At 37.2% G+C, this 25,915-nt stretch overlaps 3 protein-coding genes across 4 annotated transcripts in view; all 3 read left to right on the top strand.

Moving 5' to 3' along the window:
* Positions 1-7,427: 7,427 nt before the first annotated feature.
* LOC101123867 (trace amine-associated receptor 2) lies at positions 7,428-14,571 on the top strand. Its single transcript, XM_004044693.4, has 2 exons — positions 7,428-7,487; positions 13,576-14,571. The coding sequence occupies exons 1-2, from the start codon at positions 7,428-7,430 to the stop codon at positions 14,569-14,571; spliced, it is 1,056 nt and encodes a 351-aa protein (XP_004044741.4).
* Positions 14,572-14,955: 384 nt separating this feature from the next.
* Positions 14,956-25,915, top strand: part of TAAR5 (trace amine associated receptor 5) — a 30,212-nt gene continuing 19,252 nt past the window's right edge. Inside the window, exons 1-3 of one of the 2 annotated variants that reach the window (XM_004044692.4) lie at positions 14,974-15,021; positions 22,401-22,578; positions 23,162-23,258. The gene's annotated coding sequence lies outside the window, so the exon portion shown is untranslated. Of the gene's footprint in view, positions 15,022-22,400; positions 22,579-23,161; positions 23,259-25,915 lie in introns of both variants that reach the window. The other variant, XR_010134126.1, reaches the window with a different exon arrangement.
* Positions 22,486-23,515, top strand: LOC101124226 (trace amine-associated receptor 3-like). The gene is given in 2 exon segments (XM_055391442.1): positions 22,486-22,619; positions 22,621-23,515. Coding segments are annotated over 2 exon segments (1,029 nt in total).

Raw genomic sequence — 25,915 nt, 5'->3', positions numbered from 1 at the left:
ATATTATTTGCAATTACTTATTAAGGGACAAACCAAATGAGTATTTAATTAAGGGTTTCTTGTATCAGCCAACCAGGGCTGAGGCGTGATGTTAGTTGAATGGTTTTCCTGAAACTTCTGTTATCTTCCAGATAAGAAACTCCTTGCTCTTTGCTCATGTGCCAAATCTATAAACATTTACATCAAATAAGTAGATAGACTAAGGCACAGGTCACTGTCTTGCTTATCTTGCATCAGCTAAAGTTTTCTTTCTCAGGTTTACATTTGGCCTTTGCTTAATAGTCTGAGAATTCCCCAGGTATTTGTTTCCTCATATAAAGTTTGGTGATAAATGTTTTCCTCTCTCCACTAACTACACCTACTTCCCCAGTGACTTCTAGTGTGAAGTTATTTCCCATCATCATCAAAGCCAAATAGCAGATGTGTTAATGATGCCCTCTGGTCTCTATTTACTCTGAAGTTTGGCAAATAAGAGTAATGTGAGAGAGATGCTGTTTATAGGAGTCTCTTTGGACTGGGGACTCAAGTTTACCAAATCACAGCTTCAAAGTGTCAAACTGTAAATGAATTGAGGTAGGCATTGGTAAATAGCCAATCAACACATTTAGTTACTTCTATAAGCAATCCTCTCAAGACTCCTTTTAACAACCAGAGAGTTTGTAAACAGTGATCTCAATCTTATATGCTTGAAATGTGTTGATAACTCTAAGTCCAAATGGCTTAAAGTTTTCATCTTGTCTGTGTCTTCTCCTAAGTGTGGGACGTTACAGAAAGTTTTGAGATTAAGGAAAAACACACAGATCATCACCTGGTCTTCCTTCCATGGTTTGTATTACTAGGAACAATAAAATAAAACACACAACAAAGCACAATGAAACACCACAGTACAATGTGTTTCACAACCGTATTAGACTAGAGGTGGAGTTACCAGAATGCTACATTAGAACATGTGCAGCCAGATCACAGATTAGCTCTACGTTAAAAAAAAAAAAAGAAATGCAAAATGGCAATCATTACCTGGGTAATTAAATCATTTGAATTGTTTTCTTGATCACTCCTATTACCACCAACAAACAAAGGAAGCCAGAATCATTACTTATGATATACCTGGAAATACATTGGCCTGAGTTTGTTTTCAAACACTTGTGATGACTGGCTGCCTAGCAATATTTCACAACAGAAAGTATTTTACTAAACCTCTTTAAATATCAGTTTTCTCACTTCTAGAGAAATATGAATAATATTTACATTCATATTTAATACATAACTTTCAAGGTTCAAATAATACATAACTTTCAGGGTTCTTGTGAAGAGGTATTCATTAATTAAATTATTTACTTATTCCTATAACAAGTATTTATTGTGCATGAATTATATGCCTATAGATGTGTTAGCTAGATGCTAAGGATTCAGATGTGAACAAGACCACTATGTTCTCCAACCCTCTGGAATTTCCATGGGAATTAAATGAAGTTTTCTTTCCCAAAAATGGAAATTATTTTTATCACTTATTTTTTCAGTCACATATGATAACCTTTGCTAAATGAAATGAGATACTTGTCATGTATTTGAATAATGTACAGCATATAGTTCATAGCACATGATTAATAAATTTGATTTATAATTATTATTTACAATTCACTTCGCCATTGTACCTGGTTCATAGGCGCAGAAATAGAATTAAAACCTATATCCCTAACTGCCAATTCTGAGCCCAGATCACAGGATACATCATCCTATATCATTATATGATATATTGTAGGAAACTCTGAAGCTTACCGTTGTGATCATATTCTGCTTGACATCTAGTTTCCTTCTTTGTCTGTCCACCTCACATAAAATATACTGGTGATTTCCCACCAATTGGTCTTCTCCTTTGCAGTACGTGCCCAACATTCTACATGTGCTGAACTAAACCAAATCATCTCACTACTCACCCTTCTTTTCCCACGTTCTCTATTGAATCGCTCTCCTTGCAATTGCTCAAGCTGAAAACCTGGGGGTAATCCTTGACTCCTCCTTCTCCTTACTCCTCATCCACCAGTCAAGGATGGGCAATGCATCTTCATGCAAGTCTTAACTTTCCCTTCTAGGGACTCTGGATTAATTCCCAAAGTGGTTTTTATTCCTCAAGTCTTCACCCCTCTAGTTCATTCTAAGATCTAAAATCAACACCTTAACATCACGATTAAAAGAACTTGAGAAGCAAGAGAAAACAAATTCAACAGCTAGCAGAAAGCAAGAAATAACTAAGATCAGAGTAGAACTGAAGGAGAGAGAAACATGAAGAGCCCTTCAAAACATCAATGAATCCAGGAGGTGGTTTTTTCAAAAGATTAATAAAATAAATAGACTGCTAGCCAGACTAATAAAGAAGAAAAGAGAGAGGAATCAAATAGAAACAATAAAAAATGATAAAGGGGATATCACCAGTGATCCCACAGAATTACAAACTACCATCAGAGAATACTATAAACACCTCTATGCAAATAAACTAGAAAATCTAGAAGAAATGAATAGATTCCTGGACACATACACCCTCCCAAAACTAAACCAGGAAGAAGTTGAATCCCTGAGTAGACCAATAACAAGTTCTGAAATTGAGGCAGTAATTAATAGCCTACCAGCCAAAAAAGCCCAGGTCCAGACAGATTCACAGCTGAATTCTAACAGAGGTAGAAAGAGGAGCTGGTATGATTCCTTATGAGTCAATAAAAAAAGGACTCCTCCCTAACTCATTTTATGAGGCCAGCATCATCCTGATATTGAAACATGGCAGAGAAACAACAAAAAAAGAAAATTTCAGGCCAATATCTCTGATGAACATTGATGTGAAAATCCTTAATAAAATACTGGCAAACCGAATCCAGCAGCCCATCAAAAAGCTTATCCACTACAATCAGGTCGGCTTCATCCCTGGGATGCAAGGATGGTTCAACATATGCAAATTAATAAACTTAATCCATCACATAAACAGAACCTATGACAAAAATCACATGATTATCTCAATAGATGCAGAAAAGGACTTTGATAAAATTCAACACCACTTCATGCTAAGAACACTCAAGAAACTAGGTATTGATGGAACATATCTCAAAATAATAAGAGCTATTTATGGCAAACCCACAGCTGGTATCATACTGAATGGGCAAAAACTGGAAGCATTTCCTTTGAAAACCAGCACAAGACAAGGATGCCCTCTCTCACCACTCCTAGTCAACATAGTATTGGAAGTTTGGGCCAGGGCAATCAGGCAAGAGAAAGAAATAAAGGTATTCAAATAGGAAGAAAGGAAGTCAAATTGTCTCTGTTTGCAGATGACATGATTGTACATTTAGAAAACCCCATAGTCTCAGTCCAAAAACTCCTTAAGCTGATAAGCAACTTCAGCAAAGTCTCAGGATACAAAATCAATGTGCAAAAATCACAAGCATTCCTATACACCAATAACAGACAGAGAGCCAAATCATGAGTGAGCTCCCATTCACAATTGCTACAAAGAGAATAAAGTACCTAGGAAAACAACTTACAAGGGATGTGAAAGACCTCTTCAAGGAGAACTACTAACCACTCCTCAAGGAAATAAAAGAAGACACAAGCAAATGGAAAAACATTCCATGCTCATGGATAGGAAGAATCAATATTGTCAAATTGGCCATATTCCCATAGTAATTTATAGATTCAATGCTATTCCCATCGAGCTAACATTGACTTTCTTTACAGAATTAGAAAAAAACTATTTAAAATTTCATATGGAACCAAAAAAGAACCTGTATAGTCATGACAATCTTAAGCAAAAGGAACAAAGCTGGAGGCATCATGCTACCCGACTTCAAACTATACTCCAAGGCTACAGTAACCAAAACAGCATGGTACTGGTACCAAAACAGATACATAGACTAATGGAACAGAACAGAGTCCTCAGAAATAACACCACACATCTACAGTAATCTGATCTTTGACAAACCTAACAAAAACAAGCAATGGGGAAAGGATTCCCTATTTAGTAAGCAGTATTGGGATAACTGGCTAGCCATATGCAGAAAACTGAAACTGGACCCCTTCCTTACATCTTATACATAAAGTAACTCAAGATGGATTAAATACTTAAAAATAAAATGTAAAACCATAAAACCCTAGAAGAAAACCTGGGCAATACCATTCAGGACATAGGCATGAGCAAAGACTTCATGACTAAAACACCAAAAGCAATGGCAACAAAAGCCAATATTGACAAATGGGATCTAATTAAACTAAGGAGCTTCTGCACAGCAAAAGAAACTATCATCAGAGTGAACAGGCAACCTACATAATGGGAGAAAAATTTTGCAATCTATCCATCTGTCAAAGGGCTAATATCCAGAGTCTACGAGGAACTTAAACAAATTTACAAGAAAAAAACAAACAACACCATCAAAAAGTGTGCAAAGACTATGAACAAACACTCCTCAAAAGCAGACATTTATATGGCCAACAAACATATGAAATAAAGTTCATCATCACTGGTCATTAGAGAAGTGCAAATCAAAACCACAATGAGATACCATCTCAGGCCAGCTAGAATGACAATCATTAAAAAGTCAGGAAACATCAGATGCTGGAGAGAATGTGGAGAAATAGGAATGCTTTTACACTGTTGGTGGGAGTGTAAATTAGTTCAACCATTGTGGAAGACACTGTGGCGATTCCTCAAGGATCTAGAACTAGAAATACCATTTGACCCAGCAATTCCATTGCTGGATATATACACAAAGGATTATAAATCATGCTACTCTAAAGACACACACACACATATGTTTATTGCAGCACTATTCACAATAGCAAAGACCTGGAACCAACCCAAATGCCCATCAATGATAGACTGGATAAAGAAAATGTGGCATATATACACCATGGAATACTATGCAGCCATAAAAAAGAACGAGTTCATGTCCTTTGCAGGGGCATGGATGAAACTGGAAACCATCATTCTCAGCAAACTAATACAGAAACAGAAAAACAAACACTGCACATTTTCACTCAGAAGTGGGAGTTGAACAATGAGAACACATGGATACACGGAGGGGAATGTCACACACCAGAGCCTGTGGGGGGGTGTGGCCAAGGAGAGGGATAGCATTAGGAGAAATACCTAACGTAGATCATGGGTTGATGGGTGCAGCAAACCACCATGGCAGGTGTATACTTATGTAACAAACCTGCACATTCTGCACATGTATCCCAGAACTTAAAGTATAATAATAAAAAAATCTTACTAATATCTAATCTATTTATTCTATTAATTTCGCTAGATGTATATTAAAACATCTCCCACAAGGATTGTAGGTTTTGTCTGTTTTCTCTTGTAGATGTCACTTTTCCCTAATACTTGGAAACTTTATTATTAAATCTAGAAATATATCTTCTTGGTAAATGAAACTCTTTTTTACTATGTATCCTTTTAACTTGCGATGTTTTTGGCCTTAACATATTTGTTTTCTGATATTAGTATGAGTATGGATGCTTTCTTTGGTTTATGCTTTTTCTGGTATATGCTTTTTTAATCTTTTTACTTCCAAATTTTCTTTATTCTTATGTTTTAGATCTACGCTTAAAGTTTTAGATCTGTGCATATAAAGTTAAATGAAAAAATAAGAGCAAAACAAATTCCAAAAGACAGTAAAACATTTTCCAAAAGACAACATGCTATCCGTTTTATAAAGAGTTCTAAAAACAAGCCAAACAATGTTTTGATTTACTTATATAAATACACATGTCACAACTATTAAATGAATAGCAAAAATGATAAGCACAAAATTTAAGAGAGTAGCTACCTGAGACAATAGGCAGAAAATACCATAGAGATGTATGTAAGCTATTGTTAATCTAGTTCTCAGTCATGTATGTTCATTTTGTTAGAAACAAATAAGGCAAGCAAGACATACTTGGCATAATTATTGTAATTAATTCAAATTCTTTGTACCTGGGTTTCATTAAAAAAATGTGAACTTATGTTCGTGACATACCCCTTTTCTTCAGCTTAAGGTACAAAATAAGATCATATCTCTTTGTAATATTCAAATTAATCTGCATTTTTCCCATTTCCCTTAGGGTCTCGTCTTTTGGTTATATTCTCTGGGGACTGAATCCAAAGACTGTTTTCCCAGGCTGCTAGCAGGTGTCACTGTTGAAAATAGGTGGTCCCCCTTTCTGTTGATGCCATTCCGACTGCCATGACATGGAGACACCAGGTTATGGGGGGAAGCTGTGGTTTCTAAGGGCTTAGAAAAAACCAAGAGGAATGAGCTGGTACTCATTACATTTGCATCACTACAGAGCTGTTATTCTTAAATCTTGTGTTCAGGATTGGAGACACTGGTTCTGAAGACTTTTCTTAGGCTCAGCTGTATATTGTTTGTCTCCAGGCTTTGATTTTAACTTTTCATCCCTGGTTCTCCTCCTGCCATCTGTCATGGTCTGTCCTGAGCTAATTTTTAAAAATTTTTTGTAGAGATGAGGTCTCACTATGTTGCCCAGGCTGGTTTTGAACTCCTGGGTTTGACAAGTCTCATTCCCTTTGCTCCACATAAGTTCCTTTGCATGTTAAAAATACACATTAAGTTCTAACCTTCCCCTGCTACTCGTCTCCCATCTACATAATTAAAAGAGAACACTTAAGTAATTCTTTACAGAAACCAGAAAGTTTGTCCAAAATGATTTTTGGTCTCTCCCAGAAGAGATAGAAGTTGCTGGCAACTTTTGAGTAGCAATGTGTTTTGCTATTTCTACCCTTTTGGCTAATAGGTATAAAGATTTCTTTTAAAATACTTTCATATACATGATCTCATCTTATCTCATTCATAATATAAATCATTATTTTATCTCATCTCATTCACAGTATAACTATGAATATGCTTTGAGATGAAAAGAGATTTTTTTGTTGCTGCTCCTCTTTCACTTCTTCAAGAAGAACTACTAGCCAGGCGTGGTGGGGCATGCACCTATAGTCCCAGCTACTTGGGAGGCTGAGGCTGGAGGATCGCTTGAGCTCAGAAGTTCAAGGCTGTAGTGAGCTGTGATCACGCCTGTGCATTGCAGCTTGGGTGTAAGAACAAGACTTCGTCTCTGAAAAAGAAAAGAAAGAACTACTAAGGGAGGTTCAGCCAGGACTAGCTATGTATTTTCACAAGGTCCAGTACAAAATGAAAATGTACAGCCCCTTGTTAGAAAGTTATTAAGAATTTCAAGAGATCACATCAAAGCATTAAGCGTGACTTCTTCAAAGCTCAGCTCCCTTTATGACGGCACAATCTGCACGCCCATGCAGTGGCCGTAGGCAGAGCCAACGGAGATCACACAGAGCACTGTAATTTTTATTCATGCAGGACCCCAGTTTCTTCTAATGACCAGGGTTATATTTCATCTACATCTGGGGTATCTTGCCTCCCATGGCTGTCTCATCAGAGCAACATGAACTTTCATATTTCAAAAGAACACAGACAAAAAAGGTAGGCCCTTAAACATATGACTAAGTTTAAACAAGTAGCATCTGAGAAGATTTTGGCATAAACATGTGAATTATTTACAAAGATAATAATTATGCTCAATTCCTCCAGATCTAAAAGGGTTGACGAAATGTGTTCTTTTAATCACATTTATCAAAGAAAAAATGAGGAAGACAATGGGTAAAGCCTCAGTGACTAGCATGTGAGACAAAATATGGACTGTGACTGTCAGCTCTTTCTGAAATGATGGAGGACACATGTGCATTCTTCTGCTTGAACCAGAGGTCCCATCCATGTGTGGTTGAGATCAGGCTCCTTAGGTCCCCCCATAACTCAAGGGCTCAGATTTGTTTTCACAGCCTTTATGTAATAGCAGACTTAGAGCCTTAAGTGCTGTAGGTGATAAAATCTTAGGTAAGCAGAGACTCCTGGGAGGATGGAGGAGTGGTTTAAGCTCATTGAGCTGTTAAACTTTTGAATGACAAGGATTTTGTTTTCTTTTTTTTTTTTTTTTGTCACTTTCAGATTTAATCCCCTTAAGACGAATTGTTAAGTTATAAATCAGCACAACTCACATAGTTTAGGTCTTCTGGTTCCATATAAACATTAACAGTAGTTAGAGAAGAAACAAAGAAAAAAGTTCCTTCGGTAAGGAGTTAACAATGGAATCTTCTGCAGTGCGACAGGTATGTGGAAGATGAGGGATTATGAAACAAAGATCTGTGTTTTCTCTTCCTTGAGGTTTTCTTAAGAAGTAAATTGCCATCCTGATAATGCTGTCGATTGCTGTTGCATTAGGTCTTCCTTTCTGAATTTTGGTCCTGTGCAGAGAGAATGTGTAGGCATGTGGAAGATTGTGGAAGGTGCAGGACTTAATATGAATTTGTAATAAAAGGCAGTCATTTTAACATATGAACGAAATAACATGCTGCCTTCTGGCAGTGTAACAAGTTTCCTGGGAAGAATATTTAGAATCCTGGAAAAGGTTACCTCCTTATAAGTGGCTGAGCAAATGATCTGTCACTGTCTTAACTATTAAGTATTTATAACTGTCTTAAGTATTGACAGTTACCTGGCCTTTTTCCTTACAATCCCATTTCCTCTCTTTCTTAGGAGAAATCTTTTCTGGTCAAATGTGTACTTGAACGTGCTAATTATTTACAACAACGAAGGAAGGAAAAAAGGAAGGAAGGAGGGAGGGAAAGAAAGTAGCTTTCTTTTGATAGTGTGCTATATGTCAGGCATTATGCTAAGCCTATTCGTATTATATATTATACCATCCATTTAATGTGTTAAGATTCATTAACTTTAAATATTTGATAGAAATTGAACAATCAAAAGAAATCAGCAGCTTGGGTAAGGGCAAAATAATTCAAGGAAATGAGAAACAATGATTAGCTGGCAGAAAGACATAGTGAAATCCATTAAGTCTTAAAAGTGGTTACTAGGCAGGGCATGGTGGCTCACGCCTGTAATTCCAGAACTTTGGGAGGCCAAGGTGGGCGAATCATGAGGTCAGGAAATGGAGACCATCCTGGCTAACACAGTGAAACCATGTCTCTACTAAAAATACAAAAATTAGCCAGGCGTGGTGGCACGTGCCTGTAGTCCCAGCTACTCAGGAAGCTGAGGCAGGAGAATCACTTGAACCTGGAAAATGGAGGTTGCAGTGAGCCGAGATTGCGCCATTGCACTCCAGCCTGGGCTACAGAGGGAGACTCCGCCACAAAAAAAAAAAAAAAAAAAGTGGTTACTAAAGCAGAGGAATATTTATTTACCAATGAAGCATTAATCATCAAATATAAAGACTAGGCAAAAAGAAAAGACATCACAAAGAAAAATCAGAAAATTCTGCTTCCTCCTCCCTACCCCTTAAAAAAAGAAAAAATAATAATAAATAATAAATAATTAGAAAAAATAGAAAATTCTTTATCATTGTGGTCATGGTTCTGTAGCTTGATCACTTTCTCAGGGAATATAGAAAACACTTTTATTTTAACAATTTAGTAGAATAAAATTTATTTATTCACAAGCAGAATGGGCAAACAATTCATTATGTTACAAATCTTTATTTTTTTGTGTCTGAGCTTCTTTTAGAGACATAACAGTAACGGCGAAAAGATCTGACATTCCATTTAACTCTATGGCAATCCATGTATCTATAGATGCTTATGTTAACAAGTTTAAAAATAGAAAAAATGACCCTTGAAAGCTATAGCCTTTAAAATACTGCTTTTACATTTAGCTTTCCTTAGACAACAAATATGAAAGATATGAAAGATACGGTTTTTGAAAGGTTCAAACTGATGATAGATGTCACATGAAAGAACTATGTCAAATAAATTATGGGGGATGTGATATTTAAATGGAATTAAAATTATTATTTGATGAATGCATCAAATAATCATCTGATACACCCCTCCATACTTTGTGGCATGTGTATGAGGAATTCAAGTGTGAATGTAGACATCATATTATGTGTTTCAAGAACGTTAGTACTTAGAACTAATTATCTAATTAAAGTTTCTGACAGTTAGAGGGAAAATTAGTCAAGCCCTGTAGCCTATGATTTTAGAATTAGAAAGATTCTGCATGATTTTAACAAAAGTGGGGTGCAAGATGATTAATAATATCAAAGTGATTAAGCCAGGAACACAAAGAAGTTTGCAGGCAATTAAATCTTAAAATATACTGTTGTTGGAACAGAAAACCAAACACCCCATGTTCTCACTCATAAGTGGGAGCTTAACAAGAGTACACATGGACACAGGGAGGGGAACATCACACACCAGGGCTTGTCAGGGGATGGGGGGCAAGGAGAGGGAGAGCATTAGGAAGAAATACCTAATGCATGCGGGTCTTAAACCCTAGAAGGTGGGTTGATAGCTGCAGCAAACCACCATGGCACATGTATACCTATGTAATAAACCTGCACGTTCTGCACATGTATCCCAGAACTTAAAGTAAAAGAAAAAGAAAAAAAAGTACTGTTGTTGTTAAATTGCCTTAAGCACAAGAATGTTGTATGTGTTTTAAAAGGACGTTCGTTATTTGTTGCTGTTGTTTTGTTTTTTTTTAGCTTCACTTCCTAAGAAGTAAAGTGATTTAAAAATAAACCAACAAAATTTGCTTTGGATTTCCTACGCTTTTTAATGAGCATACTGAAGATGGTCAGAAATCCTTTTTTCTTTTTGATAATACTGCATTTTCCCTCAGTATTTTCTTCTCTGGTGATGCCTAACTGGTCAGTAGGTGGCTAACAAGAAGTGACAAGTAGTTAAAAAGCTTAGTACCAAGAGGGAGGAAAATCTCTCACTTCTCTTTTTTTTTTCTTTCCGTCTTTTTTTTTTTTTTTGTGACAATGTTAGGAATAGCAAAATGCTATATGCACATATTAGAAACCTCTACTTTTTAATGTGTCTGTTTTTTCATTTTTATTTTTATGTTTTTTAACTTTTATTTTAGGTTCAGGGGGTACATGTGAAGGTTTGTTACATATGCAAACTCGTGTCACGAGGGTTTGTTGTACAGATTATTTCATCACCCCTGTATTGAGCCCAGTACCCAATAGTTATCTTTTCTGCTCTTCTCCCTCCTCCCGTCCTCCTCCCCGCTCCGGCCCCAAGTAGACCCCAGTGTCTGTCGTTTCCTTCTTTGTGTTCATAAGTTCTCATCATTTAGCTTCCACTTATAAGTGAGAGCGTGCAGTATTTGGCTAGAAACCCCCATTTCAGCTGTTAAAAATGAATATAGTTTAAGAATTGGTTGTACACATTTTAGACAGATCTGGATAAAACTGTTCTGATGAAACTCTTTCATGAATAAGTCAGCTGTTTCTGTAAACATCATTTAGGGCGTCGGCAGAGACCTCAGATGCAGTTTGGTAGTGTTTCTATTTTGTGGTATGCAATCACCCAGGTGGCAGATATAAAGATCTTTAGTTCTATTGCTCAAATACGTCCCATCATACACCAGGCCATTAGTTCTCTGCAAGTGGGGACGAGGCCCCTGAGGAGGAAGAATAACGAGGAGAAAACTGCCTTGGAGTCGCCACTTGGCATCAGTTGGAGGAAGCTTTTCATTTCAAATCTGTACTCACTCTCTTGTAACTAACTTAATTACTTTAATTTAAAAAAATCGTTACCCAAATTTAAGAACAAAATGGGAAATCTCTTTTGACTAATGCTGGCTAAGAACACTGGCTTGAGGAACAACAATGAAACTAGAAGCACTTTCTTCTCTCCCTGTATACTCCCCTCCACCTTGTATTTTCTCTGCGTTGTTTTAGGGGTCCATGAGAATTCCTTTTAGAAGGTCTCAGAACACATACAGCCTTGTGTCTTTTCTTCATCATACCTTCTGTGTAGAACAGGCTTTTTCTCTTCTGTTCAAATCCTACTCACCCATTGAGACCCAGATCAAAAGTCATATCCTTGCTGGAACATTCCTGTGCAGTCCAGCCTGAAAAGATCTTGTCCATTTTTGATCTAGGATTGTACATTTTGCCTGGATCTCTTTTTGGTCAGGTGATCGCCACTGTTGCTTTCATCTGAGGTGCAGAATCATGTAGCTTTTAAGTGTTGATGTGCTTTGTCTCTTCAGCTGCATTGTAGAATCTCTGCTGCAGGGTTGACCTTCATGCTTTCTTCTTCCTTTCCTTGTATCTTTCATATTGTGGACATTCAAGAAAAATGTCTTACTCTCTTTGTGATACACTCTTATATCACAGAGGCTGGTAATTTATTTGTTTATCTCTTGGTAACTGCTAAGGTCTGATATGTGTGAGGTCACTGAAGGCCAAAGGCATTTCTTCAATATTAAGAGTTATGCTTTGCATATAGGCAGCTCTTTTTTTCCTAATGTACTTTTTAAAAAGAAAATCATTCTAACTCATGAACGTGTTACATTTCAAATATATATGGAAAGAATAACATGCAGATTTTAATATGTAAAATGAGCATTCTGGCCCAACACAAGGAGGGCATGGGCTTAGTTTTCTTGTAGTAGAGATGGCTTGCTTTCTAAAAGCTCTCTAGCCCTCTGCTCATAGCCTTGTGTGTGGCCTACGCATGGCAACTTGTCAAGCTGTCATTGCATAGGGCTCTGAGTTACACTTGCTCTTCACAAATAACTGAGGGTGGTCCAGCTTTGGTCTCTGCCCACCTCTGACTTAGCTGCTTTGGCTGATGCGATGCTTGTTAAGACTTCATGATTTGCCTTATAGATTGACTCTACCAGATAATTAGAAGTCATTAGATGATTGTTCCCCCTTAAAACAACATTGGTATGAATAAAACAAAACACAGTACAGTGAAAATAATAGAACACAAGAACGAAATTGTTTTCAAATAATAACCTCCTGATCCCACAGGTAATAGATCACAATCAAATCAAATCTGATTATATATTTCTGACTCCTTGGAGGAAGAAGTACATGTATTGTCTAATAGATATCTATTCTTCCTACACACGTAAGAGACAGCTCAATAATTTGTTTTTTCTTCTTTTAAATTTCAAAGTCTGGCATAAAGTAAGAGCTTCCTAAATGTTGGTAGCATAGAGGAAAGTATGGAGTAAATAATGATTTTTCTTTTTTTTTTCGAGATGGAGTCTCTGTCTCCCAAGCTGGAGTGCAGTGGCACAATCTCGGCTCACTGCAACCTCTGCCTCCTGGGTTCCAGTGATTCTGCTGCCTCAGCCTCCCAAGTAGCTGGGATTACAGGCACATGCCACCATGCCTCGCTAATTTTTGTATTTTTAGTAGAGATGGGGTTTCACCATGTTGGCCAGGCTGGTCTCAAACTCCTGACCTTCGGTGCTCCCCCTGCCTCGACCTCCTAAAGTGCTGGGATTACAGGCATGAGCCACCGCACCTGGCCAATAATTATCTTTTAAGCCAATTAGGTTACAATTCTACAAAATTACAAATAAAGATTAAAATAAGTAAATGGGAAAGATTATGAGTAATATTGCAGCATAAATTATCTTCCTTGATTCTTCTCTGCCTTTCTTGAGTTTTTCTATGAAAGCATATATAAAACATAGAATATTTATATTCTGACAAAATTCTATCTGTTCTTGTTTTTTGAAGGAAACATTCAATTGCTCTGAATATGGAAATAGATCTTGCCCAGAAAATGAAAGATCTCTGGGTGTCCGAGTGGCTATGTATTCATTTATGGCAGGATCCATATTCATCACAATATTTGGCAATCTTGCCATCATAATTTCCATTTCCTACTTCAAGCAGCTTCACACACCAACCAACTTCCTCATCCTCTCCATGGCCATCACTGATTTCCTCCTGGGATTCACCATCATGCCATATAGTATGATCAGATTGGTGGAGAACTGCTGGTATTTTGGGCTTACATTTTGCAAGATTCATTATAGTTTTGACCTGATGCTTAGCATAACATCCATTTTTCATCTTTGCTCGGTGGCCATTGATAGATTTTATGCTATCTGTTACCCATTACGTTATTCCACCAAAATAACTATTCCAGTCATTAAAAGATTGCTACTTCTATGTTGGTTGGTCCCTGGAGCATTTGCCTTCGGGGTGGTCTTCTCAGAGACCTCTGCAGATGGAATAGAGGGCTATGACATCTTGGTTGCTTGTTCCAGTTCCTGCCCAGTGATGTTCAACAAGCTATGGGGGACCACCTTGTTTATGGCAGGTTTCTTCACTCCTGGGTCTATGATGGTGGGGATTTATGGCAAAATTTTTGCAGTATCCAGAAAACATGCTCATGCCATCAATAACTTGCGAGAAAATCAAAATAATCAAGTGAAGAAAGACAAAAAAGCTGCCAAAACTTTAGGAATAGTGATGGGAGTTTTCTTATTATGTTGGTTTCCTTGTTTCTTCACAATTTTATTGGATCCCTTTTTGAACTTCTCTACTCCTGTAGTTTTGTTTGATGCCTTGACATGGTTTGGCTATTTTAACTCCACATGTAATCCATTAATATATGGTTTCTTCTATCCCTGGTTTCGCAGAGCACTGAAGTACATTTTGCTAGGTAAAATTTTCAGCTCACATTTCCGTACTACTAATTTGTGTATGCAAAAAGAGAGTGAGTAGACTTTTTCTGCATGAATAAATTGAAGCAAAAAACTAGAATTTAGAAGAATGAAGTTGTTTAAAATGTGTGTTTTTGTGCATGTGTGTATTATTTTAGCTACCATAGAAAGCTGTTGGTTTCTAAGACGAGAATAAAAAAAGGAAGCTTCTCTTTGAGCCAAGAATCCCTCCAATAGTTTTCAGAATTCTTTACACACCCACTACTTCCTGGTAGAGAGAAAAGAAAGAAAATTAGAAAAGTAAAGAGAACATGGGGGAAAGCCAGAGATGGAACAAAGAGGACACACAAAAGCTTTTATACTGTTCAAAAGGGGTCAAAACATAAGCTGAGCTTGGGAACTGCTTGTCCCCCTCCCCATCACAGACACTTTGTGTGATATTCCCATTTCATTTTTGTTCCTCAGTATCTTACCAGATGTACTTTGAAGCATCAGCAACTAAAAATGACAGGTAAGTAAATATGGAAATAACAATTTCGAAAACTCATATTCTTCCAGGAGTCAGTTATGTGTTAGCTGAGAGTTAAGCCTTTACTAGATTCTGCTGTTGTGAGAACAAACGTTTCTTAACTAAAAGAAGAAATGGCAAACTGAGTAACTGGGGCGACAGACTCCAGGCAGGTTTTCATTCAGGAGCCATCCTAATCACAGCAGCTAGTTAGTTCCCATGTTACATGCAGTAGAACTCTGTCCAGTGTCTTCCTTTCCTCCGTGGGCTCATCCACATTTTGTATTGCTATTTGGTGTTCTGGTGTTTTAATAAATGTGAAATATCTACTAAAGTTTTGTTTTCAATCCATCATTCCTTTTTGCTTGATATTTATACACGTATTTTTTAATAACTGAGGAATGAGAGGAAGAAATAAAGAAGAAAATTATTAACTTTAGGTTGAGACTCATTAATAACTGATGGGCTGTGACCAGTGATGTGTTGGTTTAAGTTCAACACTGGGCTCTAAAAAGAACAGTCCTAATTTGTAGAGTTTGATGATTTCCATGGTATATACATTTAAAAAATCTTTCCTTATGAGTGATTTTAACCTATAAATGTAATGTCCTGAAAAGTTAAAAAACTTCTCTTGAAAATAATCATGGGTGGTTCCAGCATACCACTGGCTGTGAACAATATTTTTAATGAAAAGCAAATTAGAATAGAAGAAAATAGATAATTTCAAAATATATCACTTGCACCGAGGCTAAGTATAGCCTCATGAAGTTTTATTTTCAGTTATATCTCATGTGTGTGTGTGTGTGTGTGTTTATACATGGTAGTGAACTGTGTTTCACTGAAATATTCCTTGTTTAATTTCTTCATTTCCATTATAGCAATGAAAATTGTGAGTTTTCAAGAAGAGAGTAGTTATATCCAGGTGTGGTTATGAAAGTAAATCTGTCAGTACCTTTTCAATGTCCTTTTATGTTTCAAAACGTAATCACCCTACTGTGTTCTAGTGAGGATGACAGAGTGATCCAGTGTCCTGTATACTGGCTTCCTTCTACCATTCACTCTGTCTTCATTTCCCAGGATTAGTAAAATCATGTTCCTCAACACCGAGAATTTTATAGTAAGTTACAGATGTGAAAACTGAGCCTGGGGGATTTAGTGGTTTACCCTGGATTATACAAATAGTTGTAAGAGCAGGACTAGAGCCCAGCTCTCTTCACTTCTTATTCTGTGTTCTTTGTTTACTGAACTTTTTTATTTTTTTCAGATTTGTGACATTTTAACTGGCTTTTTTTTTAAATAAAGATTTTCAAAATTCAAATTTGTACAAATCACTGAAGTAAAAAAAATTCTCTCACATCCCAATACTTTCTTGTTACATTCAGGAATCAAAGTGTAAACAGAAACATTTTATGATTCAGACAATTATTCCTCCCTTGGATATTAGCCAGCATTTAATTGAGCCCACAAACCTGTGTATTTTCAATATATGGAAACTTCTGTACTTAATCTTTCCAGAATGACCATGAAATCAGATATAAAATTGCCTTTCATTTGGAAAAAAATAAAACAAACTGGGTCATTAAAAACACACAGGGATGCCTGTAATCCCAGCACTTTGGGAGGCCCAGGTAGGCGGATCATGAGGTCAAGAGATGGAGACCATCCTGGCCAACATAGTGAAACCCTGTCTCTACTAAAAATACAAAAATTAACTGGGCATGGTGGCACATGCTTGTAATCCCAGCTACTTGGGAGGCTGAGGCAGGAGAATCCCTTGAACCCAGGAGGCGGAGGTTGCAGTGAGCTGAGATCGCACCACTGTATTCCAGCCTGGTGACAGAGTGAGACTCTGTCTCAAAGAAAACCAAAACCAAAACCAAAACCAAACCAAAACAAACAAACAAACAAACAAAAAACCCAGGGTATTTCAATATCCCTTGAGAAAGTTAAAAGAGCAGTCCCACTGGGGCTCCACAGTTAGTGCCTATCTGGAAGCTCCTGGATCTGAGTTCTCTACTCCAATTCTCCTGAGAGCAGAAGCAAACTTATATATGAATCAGATACCTTAATCCTCTACACTAAACTTTCTGGAATTTCCTGATGTCGCACCTGCAAAGCCACAAGAAGACGGTCATTGATTCACAACTAACTTTTCAGGAAAGGGAAGGTACTGGGTCAATAAAAAGAATTGGAAATGTTCTATTGTTTTTAAATTATTGCTGATTTATTCTCTTCTTCAAAATAATTGAATAGTGATTGTTGTATTTTATAAAGAATCAGAAATTGTTGAAATGGGTTGCAATTGAGAAGATAGTTTTTAACTAAAAATAATCATAATTTTCTGGTGAAAGGTCTTAAATTTTCCATCAAAATTCATTTGACAAGGTTGGTAAATTTTTATATAGTGGCATATAAGATACTTTTGCAAAGTACAAGAACTATGCGAGACATGATTCAGTAAATGTAGTTAGGTATTTCAACAATGCTAAAATGCACTTTCCTCTTTGGCATTATGTATCAATAATTTTAGATTTCAGTCTTAAATTCCAAGAGCCCTCGGGCTGTTAGAATTTAAAGGAGAATTGTTTATGACATTATCCAAATTTGTGTTCAAATGAGAAACGTTTAAAAATCTGCTTCTTTGTACATGTAATTTGAGTTAATATATTGAAGAAGTGGAACACTAACAGCTCATATCTTCCTTTGCTGATCTTTCTTATCTGTTTTTCCAACAAAGAAAACTGAAAGGAAATTATAATTTACATTTATTTATATGCTTGTACATACATACATAGGTGGCAATGGCAATTGTAAGTTCTTTGCCCAAATAGGGGGATCCTAGAAGAGGAGAACATATTTTATGGCAGTAGTGGCACTTTTATTTGGTGCCATGTAGAGCACACGTACAAATGCTTGCCTCTGTGGTCAGAACCAGATTGTAGTCTACTACAGGTTATATGGTATTCATCCTGGAAGGCTGTGAAAATTAGATTCCTAACTTGGTGTTGCTATTAAGTCATCTCTGCCTCCTACTAAAATGAATGTGTCCAGACAATCAAAGATTCTCTTCAACAAGCATTAACTCCGTGATATATTGCATTGCAAATCTGACTTTTTCCAAATGTATGTGGCTGGAGATATGCCAACCTTAGTCAGTGCTTAAAACTAAAACTTGAGGAGGAAAAGGAAAAGGTCCCAGTGGGAAATTATTTGTAATTATTAATATTTGAACCTTTGTAACTTTAAAAAATGAGAATTCCATAGAGGCTATGTGATTCAACATAATAGATAACATAAAAATTTTGTTGGCCTCCATAAAAAAATCAAAGGAGCTAGCATAATTTTTATGAGGAAAAGCAGGGAGGAAGGCAGGAACAATGTTAATGGCTGCAAAGATCTGCATGTCAACTTCAAACGTATAAACAGGTTATGAAACAGTAAAAGTTTATTTGCAAATCAGTTATCTGGAAATTAGAATACAGTTTTCCCAAAGAACATTGTTAGTTTGTTAGAGCTGGTTATTGTGAGCCTCGTTGTGTTCTTACTAGACAGATGCCCCACTGTGGAATGTTAAGATAACGATGAGGCTAGAAACTGCATCACATAATATATCTTTGTAAATATTTCGTTTATGGCCTTCTCCAGTTCTGAAAGTATATGAATTTTCCCTTATGTATATAGGAGGTTGCACATAGTGAAAGATTTGATCGCATGTTGAAACACCTTATAGAATCCTCCCAATACTTAAAACAAGGAACAGTTACTTATACGTACGACCTATGTGAGGTTGCTTAAATGTTGTGACTGTGATCAATAAGGTCATAGGGACAACTAGGGTGTGGCAGAGTCTCCTGTGTAATCATTAACTGCGTATGTATTCATGGACTTAAATACTGTATGAGTTTAACTGCAAGTCTGTATTCTGCAACAGAAAATTTCCTTTTATCTTTGAGAGTATGTGAGTTTTAACTGGAAGAAAATCCCCAACTCCTCTAAGTGGTAGATAAGGTGCAAACATTACATACGGGACTGAAAAGAGCCAAGACAACCCCATCTTCACACCTCAATGGGACACTGAGGGGTGTCATGCCACTAGCAGCAGCACCTCCCAACTGCATTTAGCTGAAATACTTCCACTTTTGTTTTCTTCTACTAACACTGTCTATCTCTGCCCAGACTCAGAATCTCTGGTTTTCTCATGATATAGGATCAGTAAATTATGTCTACACAAAATCTCTCAGCTCCTCCTGTCTAAATGCTACTTTGGGAGGGGTTATTTTATAAGAATACCATCAACAATTCAATACCAGAAGAAATTTTCATGAAGTGTGCTCCTGAAACGAGTCCATTCATTTATAGGGACATTTTAAGCACATTGAATTAGTTGCTTTCATTGAAACAATGCAGATATTTTTAAAGCAGTAATGATTTACAATTTATGTGTATGTTTATTCATTCAAACATATATCTCTAGTGTATACTAGAAGCCTTAACTTATATACTGAGAATCCAGTGGTGATGGATAGACAAGTTACTTGTCTCATGGTGGTGAGTTCATACATTTTTTAACACAGATATAAATTCAACAATTATTTCTTAAGGCTATCACTAATGTGCTCATATGGGGCCCAGGCTAGATATTCACAACATTTCCTTGGTGAAAATCAAAGAATAAAGAGAGGCAATGAGTGGAGGACTACCTCTAATGGAGAGAAACATATCCTCAATATAATTTTTAACAAGAGAAAAGCACACACATTTATTTAATATAAATTTTACATGACACAGGAGACTTTGAAAATGAATACTGCCTCAAAACTCTAAAAACTGTGTATTTTTCTGAATAGTCATGCAAAAGTATGACAAAAGGATATGATACAGTAGTAATAAACTGGGGGCTAACTTAACAAGGCCTGTTTGTTCAAATTCTTCTTGATGTTTCTGTGTGACATTCTTTTCCCCTGAGTATAGGACACAAGAGAGTCTTATGACCTATTTTAGGAGAAGACCAGATCATTCTTTTAGGGTCTCTTCAGGGAAAAAGTGGGAGAAGGCCAGAGTAAACTTGCTTCCACTATTTCCTCAAATGCCAAGGTGCCATATTTTGGGGTACCCTATCCTGAGCCCGATCAACTTTTCCTTTAAAATTTTTTAAGATTACTATGGATACATAATAGTTGTACATATTAATAGGGTACATGTGATGTTTTGATACAGGCATACAATGTGTAATGGTCAAACCAGAGTAACTGGAGTATCCATCATCTCAAGCATTTATTATTTTTTTGCATTAGGAATATTCCAATTCTACTCTTTTAGTCATTTTAAAATATACAATAAGTTATTATCAACTATAATCACCCTAATGTGCTACTTAATACTAGATCATATTCATTCTATCTAACTGTACTTTTGTACCTATTAACCATTCCCTCCTTATCCCCCTCTCCCCACTATCCTTTCCAGCCTCTGATAGCCATCATGCTGCTGCCTATCTCCATGAGTTCAATGCCTTTTTGTTTTTTCTTTTTTTTAGCTCCCTAAATAAGTGAGAACATGAGACATTTGTCTTTCTATGCCTGGCTATTACAACTAACATATTGTCCTCCAGTTCCACTCATGCTGTTGCAGATGACAAGATTTCATTCTTTTTTATGGCTAAATGATAACTAATATTGATCAGGCATATCCCAGGACTGCAAGTACCATTCATAGAATCTCCGCATTGAGTCCCAAACTTTATTTCCTATCTTTCTTTCATCTTGTTTCTCTGCTTTTCTGTTTCCTATTTGTTTACAAGAAGATGATCTAAAATGAACCACCTTTCTGTTACTAATGATTCCCAGACTTTCAGAGCTGGAAAGCCCGCAAGGCTCATCTAGCCCAGCACACCTCCCATCACCAAGGGCTCACAGCTGGCTGATGGCAGAAGCTGGACTAGGAGAACTCTCAATGCAAGGCTCTTTTGCTACCTCCTCTTTGGAAGTCAGTGATGTAAACCTTTAACCTAGAGAAACAAGGGAGTCACATGGAACAGTCAGCTCTATAAAAGGTCCTCCTAAGACTTTGCAAGGAGACACCTTCCTGTGACTTGGTAATAAGAAGTGTCTCTAACCAGCAAAATTCAGGTTCTTTTATCACAACAAGGTGACTTTTCTTCCCCGTCGGTCAGGAAGAATGACAGAATCAAAAAAAAGGAAGGGAACTTCTAGCACCTTGAGATGAGGAAGTGGCCAGTTTTTGCTCTTTCTTGGGGGTTATTTCTGTGCTCTTTCTTAGGATTCTAAAGCAAAAACTAAACCAAATCTGCCTAAATAGATGAACTTGTTAAATGTACACTGCAGTTGAGTCTTTATATAGCTTGGGAGAATTAAACATAGGCCCAGGGTGTCTCCTCTGTCTGATTCACTCAAGATTGGGCCTGCTTTTCTGTGGCCCACTAAGCAGACTCTGTGCTTTGTTATAGGCACAGTGTCAAGCTTCTCTTGAAGCTGCTAGGGAGTGGCTTTTCAGGGTGATGTGTATTCCGAAGCAAATAGCAAAGCAAGCGTGACAATTTATCGGAAGTTTTTATTTATGCCATTTGTCCACCCTCCTTTATTCAGCCCACTGTGACCAAAAGGAGTCATGTGAGATTTGAGTAACTGGGTCTGTGAGTGTGGAATTTGTAATTTTTATTGGTCTCTCAGGGATGGAACATATGACATGGCTTCACTAGTTAGAATCTCAGAGAAGCTATAAGACTTAAGAAATACAGGGAAGGAGCATGAAGAGTAGAGGACACGAGAGGCAGAGGGAAGGACAGGAAGAGAGTAGCAAACAGAGAAGCTAAGAAGCATTGACCCAGGTGCATGTTTTAACCTATAGGTACATGGCTTTCAACAGCCATGTTTCATGGTACTGCATGTTTCGGCAGCAATATGCCATTTATAACTCTTAAAACATCTGCACACTGTTTACAAATGAAGATTTCAAATTGTCAAAAGAATGCCTAAGGAAAAACTTTGGTATTTCACTTAGTTTTTGTGTATTGAGTAATTTTTATGATGCAAGAGATATTAGCAGCCACATTCAAAACAGTTTATAGGAATGTATCTGTTCAAAAGTGAAAGTTGCCCAAACATTCTTGAAAATCTCCCAATTCCTTACCAGGAATAAAGCAGTCAATAGATAAACCTATGTTGGATAGATGGATGGATAGATGGATGAAATGGAGTTAAATAGAATAACACAGAAAAGAATACACAGCTGAAAACTGTCATTTTTCTAATGTACCAAGTAACTCAGAAAGCAAACACAGTTGATATAATTTAAAATATTTAAATAAATTACAACTGAAGTGAATTAATAATAGATAACTTTGAACAATCTTGTACTATTAGGAGCTGAAATTTACTGGAATCATTTTAAGAAGAGAAGAAACAGTGACTCATCCTCCTGGAAAGAAATTTCAAGTGATAAAGCACCATGGATCTAACTTATATTCCCGAAGACCTATCCAGTTGTCCAAAATTTGTAAATAAATCCTGTCCTCCCACCAACCGCTCTTTTCATGTCCGGGTGATAATGTATTCGGTTATGACTAGAGCCATGATTATCACTATTTGGAAACTTGGTTATAATGGTTTCCATATCGCATTTCAAACAGCTTCACTCTCCCACAAACTTTCTGATCCTCTCCATGGCAACCACGGACTTTCTGCTGGGTTTTGTCATTATGCCATACAGCATAATGCGATCAGTGGAGAGTTGCTGGTACTTTGGGGATGGCTTTTGTAAATTCCACACAAGCTTTGACATGATGCTCAGCCTGACCTCCATTTTCCACCTCTGTTCCATTGCTATTGACCGATTTTATGCCGTGTGTTACCCTTTACATTACACAACCAGAATGACGAACTCCACCATAAAGCGACTGCTGGCATTTTGCTGGTCAGTTCCTGCTCTTTTTTCTTTTGGTTTAGTTCTATCCGAGGCCAATGTTTCCGGTATGCAGAGCTATAAGATACTTGTTGCTTGCTTCAATTTCTGTGCCCTTACTTTCAACAAATTCTGGGGGCCAATATTGTTCACTACATGTTTCTTTACCCCTGGCTCCATCATGGTTGGTATTTATGGCAAAATTTTTATCATTTCCAAACAGCATGCTCGAGTCATCAGCCATGTGCCTGAAGACACAAAGGGGGCAGTGAAAAAACACCTATCCAAGAAAAAGGACAGGAAAGCAGCGAAGACACTGAGTATAGTAATGGGGGTGTTTCTGGCTTGCTGGTTGCCTTGTTTTCTTGCTGTTCTGATTGACCCATACCTAGACTACTCCACTCCCATACTAATATTGGATGTTTTAGTGTGGCTCGGGTACTTCAACTCTACTTGCAACCCTCTTATTCATGGCTTTTTTTATGCATGGTTTCAGAAAGCACTCAAGTACATAGTGTCAGGAAAAATATTTAGCTCCCATTCAGAAACTGCAAGTTTGTTTCCTGAAGCACATTAATAAAAAGCTGTTGCAAAAGTGAATAGAATATTGCAAATGAGATTGTTATTATTTTGACTTGCAGCACATACCTTACAACCCCAGATCACTGCAAACATGTTACTATTAAATTTCAGTAATCAACGTTAAGTGTTCTATCACCTACACAAGAGGTACATTCACTATCTTTGACTAGTAAATCAGTTACTCAATTATTTGTTAATTGTTAACTCACTTCCAATCCACACTCACCTCTGACTGGTAGGGAAAATGTACAAAAGAAATATAAAACATAGTTCAGACTAGGTTGGCCTAGATTTACATACATGAGATAATTAAAAAGTAATATAAGAATTTTTTAAAAAGTGTTGGCTTTGGTTCCTATCTGATACCATTCTAGGAATTCAGGAAAAGGAAGATCATTGCGGCCTGTGGGTCCATGAAGGAAGTGTGCCTTAAGGTTGACCTTTACTATCAACTAGTGGCCTGCCTTATCATATGTTTTGGGAGAATCATTAACCATCATTTTTACAAATTATTCAGTTATTTTCTGATACCTTTAGGCTCACTACTGCCATAGGTGAGGCAGGTTGATTATGAATCACCATGTGCAATTTGAGCTTTTGCCTTTGCAATTATTTACTTTGTGGTTTACATTTGAAGTGACTTTCTGGTTCCTGCTTCTCTAGAATCTTAATCTGCTTGGTATGTCTCCATGATTGGCCAGCAATCACAAGGTCTCTCCTTGTGCTTGTTTCAACCACTTTCTCCAAAAGTCTTCCTTAGGGTACCCCCAAACAAATTTCATGACACCATAATACCTATGATCTAAATCAGATCATTAACTTTGGTGAACATTTTTTCACTGATTTTTCTGTGAAGTATTAAGAGGTCAGTAGAACCTTCATGAATTGGGAAATACATGAGCACACATGTCAGTGATGTCCACAACCCCTCATACCTGGGATTATGTTGTAGGAGGGAGAAGAAGAGGAGAAGGAGAGTAGAATGTTCCGTTTTCTTCCTTTTTTTAATTTTAAAGCTTTTTTGTATGTTTGTTTTTGAGACAGGGTCTCACTCTGTCACCCGGGCTGGAGTCCAGTGGCACAATCTCGGCTCACTGCAACCTCTGCCTCCTGGGATCAAGAAATCCTCCCACCTTAGTCTCCCAAGTAGCTGAGATTACAAGTGTGTGCCATCACACCTGGCTACCTTTTGTAGTTTAGTAGAGACAGGGTTTCGTCATGTTGTCCAGGCTGGTCTTGAACTCATAGGCTCAAGCAATCTGCCCTCCTCAGCCTCCCAAATTGCCGGGATTACAGGCATGATCCACCCCCAGTGCACCCAGCCAAATGTTCCCCTTCTCCTGACCAAGGTCAGCCTTAGGTGAAACTTTGAAATAGGAAATTTTAATTTTGTCTTTTTCCTGTCTCTTTTCTAAGTTCTTCTCTCCCAATACCCAGATACTCTTTGTCCTAGATCCAATCATGGAAAATTATCCAGGCTCAACTTCCGTCTCGAAGGGCATTATAATTCAGTAAGGGCTACCTCCCTGTCACCATTGTTACAGTTTTTATTCCCTCTGCTTGTTAGGCAAAAAGTAAATGTGCCTAATAAATGCATAATTGATAGCAGTAAAATATTCTCATTTTTACCAAAGGATATTTACCTTTGCATAATTACCAAAGGATAATCCAGTCTAAGGGCTGATCTCCATTTGAACAATTTTGGCTCTATCTAGGAAGGGACATTAAGGTGAGAAGAACTGCCAAGTGCCTTCTTCTGATAGTCTCATAGGACAGTAGACATCACACACTCATGCCTCTCCCTTCACAGGTGAGGACATTAAAATTAACTTTCTCCACTTCTGTAGTGATAGATCGTTTATACCCGGTGGTCCTTCTACTTTTGGCTTCTTTTCAGTTCCTGTTTTAAAAATTCTTATTTGTTTCTCTACTTATTTATTTATTTAATTTGGAGGGATATTTATTTAAACTTTAATTTTAGAATCAGGAAATGCATGATCAGGTTTGTTACCTAGGTATATCATGCGATGCTGATGTTTGGAGTATGGATGAATCCGTCATCAAGGTAGTGAGTATAGTGAACTCCAGGTAGTTTTATTCAATGCTTACTTCCCTCCTTGTCCTCTCTTGTATTCCCCAGTGTCTACTTTTACCATTTTTATGACCATGTGTACCCAATGTTTAGCTCCCACTTATAAGTGAGAATAGGCGGTATTTGGTTTTCTGTTACTGCATTAGTTCGCTTAGGATAATTGTTTCCAGCTACATACATGTTGCTGCAAAGGATGCTATTCCATTCTTTTGATGGCTGTATAGTCTTCCATGGTGTATATATACCACATTTTCTTTATCCAATCAACTGTTTTTGGGCACCTGGGTTGATTCCATGTCTTTG

The sequence above is a fragment of the Gorilla gorilla genome, chromosome 5 (assembly GCF_029281585.2).
Source record: "Gorilla gorilla gorilla isolate KB3781 chromosome 5, NHGRI_mGorGor1-v2.1_pri, whole genome shotgun sequence".
In the NCBI taxonomy this organism is placed as follows: domain Eukaryota; kingdom Metazoa; phylum Chordata; class Mammalia; order Primates; family Hominidae; genus Gorilla; species Gorilla gorilla.
This window is presented reverse-complemented; position numbering and strand designations above follow the sequence as displayed.